Source organism: Nicotiana tabacum, chromosome 15 (genome assembly GCF_000715075.1).
Source record: "Nicotiana tabacum cultivar K326 chromosome 15, ASM71507v2, whole genome shotgun sequence".
Lineage (NCBI taxonomy): Eukaryota > Viridiplantae > Streptophyta > Magnoliopsida > Solanales > Solanaceae > Nicotiana > Nicotiana tabacum.
Genome location: NC_134094.1, coordinates 13,433,494 through 13,440,490, shown reverse-complemented (window position 1 = coordinate 13,440,490; position 6,997 = coordinate 13,433,494). Strand labels below are relative to the sequence as shown.

The window sequence follows — 6,997 nt, the reverse complement described above, 5'->3', positions numbered from 1 at the left end:
AAAAGTCAAGTTTTTGATTAAGAATGAAAAGATTTTAATATTTAGCCATTCCATTATAATGCTAGGTGTTATATGCCTAAATTCATTTCATTTGGGGGTTCAATGGTAGAAATCATTCTCTTCTTACCTTTTACCTGACAAATAAATTTACCCAGATGAGTAATGTGAGAAAAAAAGCTCTGATATTTTTAATATTTTCTACAGAGAGAGAATAAAAGCCAAAAGGGACCATATGAAAAGGGAGTATAATAAATTAAAAGAGAAAGAAGACAGCTAGCGAGAGGCACAATTGCACAAGGCCAAGAATCTGAAAATAGGAAAATGACATATAAACAGTTTCTTTCTTAATAGGAGTAGTTATTTTCAATATTAATTTAAGGTTGATTTATATTTGCTCTATCTTTACATATACAGATGTGAAGATATACATACAGAGATATATCTCTTCTTCCTCCACATCTGGGGTTGCTCAAAAACACATTCTTGATCAAGATTCTTACTCAGAAGTGTAAGGGAAATTTTTGAGTATTTCAAGATTTCCTGATATAATTTTATCAGTTTCCTAACATACAGGTACTTTACTGTTACCTTTTTTTTTGGGTCTCTTTTTTTTTGTGTGTGTGTGCGCGTGCATTCTTTCATCAGAAAGCTGATCAGTGAGTTTTTTTTTTGTCTCTGTGTTTGTGTGTGTGTGTGTGTGTGTGTTTTAGTGTTAATTTTTTTCATCAGAAAGCTGATTAGTGAGCTTTGTTCTGTTTTTTTTTTTTTGTGTGTGTGTGTGTGTGCGTTTTTCTCATCAGAAAGCTGATTAGTGAGCTTTTTTCTGTTTTTTTTTGTGTGCGTCTCTGTGTGTTTTAGTGTTAATTTTTTTCATCAGAAAGCTGATTAGTGAGCTTTGTTCTGTTTTTGTGTGTGTGTGTGTGTGTGCATTTTTCTCATCAGAAAGCTGGTTAGTGAGCTTTGTTCTGTTTTTTTTGTGTGTGTGTGTGTGCATTTTTTTAATCAGATAGCTGATTAGTGAGCTTTATTCTGTTTTTATAGTGTGTGTGCGTGTGTGTGTTTTAGTGTTAATTTTTTTCATCAGAAAGCTGATTAGTGAGCTTTGTTCTGTTTTTTTTTTTGTGTGTGTGTGTGTGTGTGCGTTTTTCTCATCAGAAAGCTGATTAGTGAGCTTTTTTCTGTTTTTTTTTGTGTGCGTCTCTGTGTGTTTTAGTGTTAATTTTTTTCATCAGAAAGCTGATTAGTGAGCTTTGTTCTGTTTTTGTGTGTGTGTGTGTGTGTGCATTTTTCTCATCAGAAAGCTGGTTAGTGAGCTTTGTTCTGTTTTTTTTGTGTGTGTGTGTGTGCATTTTTTTAATCAGATAGCTGATTAGTGAGCTTTATTCTGTTTTTATAGTGTGTGTGTGTGCATTTTTTTCATCAGAAAGCTGATTATTGGGTACTGTTCTGTTTCTGTGGTATTTTGGTTTTTATCATTTTCTGTGTCAGATCTTTTCAGATTCATTGCATTGAGTCTTTGCTGTCTCTTTCTCATTTATTACTGCTAATTTTGCTTGTCTTTCAGTATTGAGTTTTCTTTAGTTTTTTTCAACAAGATCTTGGCTCATTAGTTTTCTTGAATTAATATGACTTGTATAGTTCAAGATTTGATCTTTAGATGATTGAATTGTTTAGAAAGGTTGGACCTTTTTCTCACTATCAACTCAACTTCAAACATTTCCTGCTTCTACTGCATTGACTTTTATAGTGCAAGATTTGATCTTTGGATTAATGAATTGTTCATAAAGTTTGAATCTTTTTCTCACTTTCAGCTCATGTAGTGCAAGATTTGATCTTTAGATGAATGATTTGTTCATAAAGATTGAATCTTTTTCTCACTTTCAACACATATAGTTCAAAATTTGATCTTTAGATGTATGATTTGTTCATAAAGATTGAATCTTTTTCTCACTTTCAGCTCAACTTCAAGCACTTCATGCTCCTACTGCTTTTTTTTCTGTGTGTGTGTGTGTGTTCACTTTCGGCAAAACTTATTTGAGTAGTAAAAGTACAGCTGCTTCTTGGTCAACAATTGAAGTAAGGGCAATTTCAACTTATCTTTATTGTACTAGCTTTTACCCTGTATTTTCCTTTCTTGTTTTCTTGTGTTTTTTTTCCTTGCATGGTACAAGTTAGGTGCAAATTTTGCCATATTTCGTACTTACATTACTGACTTTAGTGCCCAAGAGGGCCCTCATTTGGACAGCATAATTTGATAAAATTTTGGGCCCTATATCATGTGGAAATTTAAAGATAAAGTGAAGATGTAAATTCTAATATGCTCCCTACTCTCAATCTTAGCAGATCTAATTAAGAGTGGTAATTCTTAGCAAAAAAGAAAAAAAAAATTAAGAGTGGTAATAAATGCCTTCTTTGTAATTAGATCTGGGATTGCAATTCTTTGATAAATGAACCTTGTACCTAGTTTGTTATAGGTATTACTGCTGAATATGTGATTTTTCAGAATTCAATTGTTGTAGTACATTTTTAGTAGTGACTGTTGTATACTTTTTGGCTGACTTCTTCCCAAGTTAAGAATTTATGCTGCATCCTCCTTTGATTTGACATTATCGTTTCTCTTTTTAGTTAAAGCAAGATGCTGAGTATCATATTCTTGACCCCCCAAAAAATGATTGGTATATGTTTCTCTTCCCATTTGCTTGAGTATATATTCTTTCCATACCGTTCTTCTTGATGATCCACTTGAAAGAAACTATCACTTACGTGTTTTGCATCGAGATTTACTAATTGAAGAGGTGGGATGTTTTACGTGGTTGTTTTGCTCGTATGAAGGTAACTGATAAGGATTAGGAAACATGAAGCATAAAGATGGAAAACCATATCAATCAGATAAAAGTTCATGGAAAGTTCCCATGGCATTAACAGTTGTGGTATTGTGTGGGCTTTCTTTTTACCTCGGAGGAATTTTTTGCTCCGAAAAGGAGAGATATGTAGCTGAGGATGTTAGCAAAGTAGTTGAAACTCCCAGTGGAACTGCTACAAGAGCTGTTCAGATCAAAGCGATTTCCTTTCCCGAATGCGGTGCTGATTTTCAGGACTATACTCCATGCACAGATCCAAAGGTATTAATAATTTATAGTCTTCTTATCTTAACTTTAATCTTGGAGATATGATTTTGGTATTACCGTGTGGTCGGGGGCAGATTTGCTGCCCAAAATATCGTGCACGTGAGCCCATGGTCGCTCCACCAAATTACGTATTTTATGTCTATATTTCCTAGAATTGATCTAATATTATTGCTAGCCACCATGCTCCAAAAAAGGTTGTATGATGCACTTGGTTGAATGAGGAGTTATTTGCCCAAAGGAACATGGATCGATTCCCACATAATACTTTCTTTATTCTCCTTTCTTTAGTGGTGCACCCATGTTCTAGAAATCCTAGATCTGCCTCTGCGTCTGATTTAGTCTATTGTGCTAATGATCTATTTTGATGATATCACAGAGATGGCACAAATATGGTAAACATCGGCTAAGTTTCTTGGAACGCCATTGCCCTCCTAGTTTTGAAAGGCAGGAATGCTTGGTTCCTCCACCAGATGGTTATAAATCGCCAATCAGATGGCCAAAGAGCCGAGATGAATGTTGGTATAGGTAATGCTTCATCTTTTTGAACTTTACTTGTCAATGCTTTGCTGGATTTGTTCATGATCGTTGAACCTTTACTGGTCGGATCTTGCTTCAGGAATGTTCCATATGATTGGATTAACAAACAAAAGTCCAATCAACATTGGCTTAAAAAAGAAGGGGAGAAGTTCCTTTTTCCTGGTGGTGGTACAATGTTTCCCAACGGAGTCGGTAGCTATGTTGATTTGATGCAAGATTTGATTCCACAGATGAAAGATGGGACAATTAGAACTGCCATTGATACTGGATGTGGGGTAAGCGGCTATGCTTTTAGTCTTTGCAGTGGAGCTTTTGTTTCAATATGTGTTGCCAAATATGAAATGAACAACTTCTCCGCCGATTTATGGTTTGTTTCATTGCAGTTTTTACTTGCATTTAGCCTCCAGCTGAAGTTTAAGTGATTGATTCATATCTATGCTTTGTATATGCTGAAGTTTTTTATTACTGATTTTGGTACATTATCACTGTTTGTAATATCTTGCTTCGACAAATTACTAGAGAAGAAAAAAGAATTATAACATCAGATCTTTCTCCCAGGAAATTTAGTTGTAGCATGTGATACAGAATTCAAGTAAAACCTAATGCTCGTCTTCATCTTCCTATAGGTGGCAAGCTGGGGAGGCGATTTACTAGATCGTGGAATTTTAACAGTCTCTCTTGCCCCAAGGGACAATCACCAGGCCCAGGTTCAGTTTGCGCTGGAACGTGGAATTCCTGCAATTCTGGGCATCATTTCTACACAGCGTCTTCCTTTCCCTTCAAACTCTTTTGATATGGCTCATTGCTCAAGATGCCTAATTCCGTGGACCGAATTCGGTAAGGTGTATGATGTCTTCTTATCTTTGCATTGCATGGCTTTTCCAAATTCTTAAATAGGGATGTTTGCAAAATTCAGCATCTGCCCCTAGTTCATAGACAAAGCAAGCAAGATATTAGCGGTGATGCTTTTACTAATTTTACCTCATTATTATCAGGTGGAGTTTACCTTCTTGAGATACATCGCATACTCCGTCCTGGTGGTTTTTGGGTCCTCTCTGGCCCTCCGGTGAACTATCAACATCGTTGGAGAGGATGGAATACCACCATTGAGGAGCAAAAATCAGATTACGATAAGTTGCAAGAGTTGCTAACATCAATGTGCTTCAAATTATTCAACAAGAAGGACGACATTGCAGTGTGGCAGAAGTTGTCTGACAGTAACTGCTATAAGAAGCTTGATAATCCCGACAACTATCCAGCAAAATGTGACGATGGTACTGAACCTGATTCAGCGTGGTACACTCCTCTTCGGCCTTGTGTGGTTGTGCCAAATCCAGCTGCTAAGAAACTCAAGTTGGACGCCCTCGCCAAGTGGCCAGAGAGGTTGCATGTTGCTCCGGAACGTGTTTCTGATGTCCGTGGAGGTAGTGCTGGTGCCTTCAAACATGATGATGATAAATGGAAGGTTCGGGCGAAGCACTACAAGAAGTTGCTCCCCGCGATTGGGACCGATAAGATCAGAAATGTAATGGACATGAACACCTTGTATGGAGGTTTCGCTGCCACTGTGATTGATGCTCCAGTATGGGTCATGAATGTGGTTTCATCTTACGCTCCAAATACACTTCCTGTGGTCTACGATAGGGGTCTTATTGGAACAATTCATGACTGGTAACACTGATTTATATGCAAAATCTGAAGCTTAAATTACTGTAGTCGCTCTTTATATTTATGTTGCGTTAAGCTCTTTGTTTGTTGCTCCCTAGGTGTGAGGCTTTCTCAACATATCCTCGGACATATGATCTCCTTCATCTTGATGGTCTCTTCTCTGCTGAAAGTCATAGGTAAAGAAGCATTTACCTCATGTTCAAGTTTCGTGGCTTAATTGCATTTTATCCTGCATCATTACTGGAGCGAATCGTGCTTAACCCCCTTCCAACTAAAAGGCTAAGCATCTATTTTTGGCTAGCGAACTTGTTTTTTCCCCGTCATCAGTTATCTGTTTCGTACAAAAACAACTACGCCTCAGCCGCAAGGTGGTTGGGGTCGGCTGCATGAATCCTCAATATTTAGTACTCCGTACTTAAGGAGTTATATGTATTGTGCAGATGTGAAATGAAGTATGTTCTGCTGGAAATGGATCGTATTTTGCGACCCAACGGATACACAATAATCCGAGAATCCAGCTATTTTGTAGATGCTATTGCTACTATGGCGAAGGGAATGAGATGGAGTTGTCGTAAGGAGGAAACCGAATATGGCGTAGAGAAGGAGAAGGTATTGATTTGCCAAAAGAAGCTCTGGTATTCAAAGCAAAGTTCATGATATGAGAACAGCATATGATAAACAACTGCTGATAAAGTCTCTTTGGAGAGAAAAGTTATATATTTAAGATACCAGCCCATAGGAGATAAGTAAGTCCACACAGCTCATATATACTATATATATATTTGTTTTAAAGATCATTACAAATTGAGATTTTGAATTGAAGTATTAATAGCCAAATAACCAATGCTAGTAGTTTAATGGCTTTGTCATACAATATATTCTTTGTAAGGCCCCTAAGTCTTTTGCTCTATGCGCCAGCTGGCTCTCGGGGATTTCTCAGTTATTAAAAAAAGGCACGTCCTCTTTGGTTGTATTCTATTTTTCTTTTCTTTTTTCAAATCCCTCTTAGAGCTGGCTGTGATGTATGTATCTGTTGAAAAGTGAAGACATTGCAGCTATTTGTGTACCTAATTAGATTTGTTCCTTTTTGAAAGTCTCTTTTCAATGGACTATCTAAGCTTAGTGTTTCTTGTTACACTGATTCTAACTCATGAAAAGTGACCAAATAATATATGTATCTTATGTGTTGTGCAAAAACAAAAGTTTTTAGGGCTCGTTTGGTACGAGGGATAAGGGATAATTAATCCCGGAATAAATTTGAGATGAGATGATCCTACGTTTAGTTGGGATAAAATTGCGGTAAAACTAGTTATCTGAGCATTGTAGTGTTATTTTTATCCCTATGAGAGGATGGGATAACAATCCCGGGACAATTAATCCTGGGATAACTTGTGTTCCAACCAAACGACCCCTTGGCCTCTAGGGCCCGGTTATAATAGCATCTTCTATCCTATCCCCACCTGGGCTGGAGGCAGAATTAGAGACAGGGGAATTTAAGGTTAAAAAAAAAAAGAGGCTAAAATATTATAGTGAAAGTCCAATCCATGAGACATTTTTTCTAACTCCCTTTGCTTCTATACTGGAAGTTTTCCTTATATAAATGAGAAAAAACAATCTATGCATATACATAAAAGTTTATTTTTAATATTTATTACTATACAACT

At 36.7% G+C, this 6,997-nt stretch overlaps 1 protein-coding gene across 6 annotated transcripts; it reads left to right on the top strand.

The window, feature by feature from the left end:
• The first annotated feature begins 238 nt into the window (after nucleotides 1-238).
• Nucleotides 239-6,426, top strand: LOC107791697 (putative methyltransferase PMT20). Of its 6 annotated transcripts, none has more exons than XM_016613799.2 (9): nucleotides 279-573; nucleotides 2,626-2,675; nucleotides 2,833-3,122; nucleotides 3,505-3,653; nucleotides 3,745-3,940; nucleotides 4,292-4,502; nucleotides 4,661-5,336; nucleotides 5,432-5,509; nucleotides 5,774-6,426. In XM_016613799.2, exons 3-9 carry the CDS (start codon nucleotides 2,856-2,858, stop codon nucleotides 5,988-5,990), a joined length of 1,794 nt encoding a protein of 597 aa, XP_016469285.2. In that variant the 5' UTR covers nucleotides 279-573; nucleotides 2,626-2,675; nucleotides 2,833-2,855; the 3' UTR covers nucleotides 5,991-6,426. The 6 variants fall into 6 exon arrangements, with proteins under 6 accessions (XP_016469284.2, XP_016469285.2, XP_016469286.2 ...); XM_075230595.1 differs by lacking the exon at nucleotides 279-573 and adding an exon at nucleotides 2,300-2,474; XM_016613798.2 differs by lacking the exon at nucleotides 2,626-2,675 and having other exon boundaries at nucleotides 239-573.
• The last annotated feature ends 571 nt before the right edge of the window (nucleotides 6,427-6,997 follow it).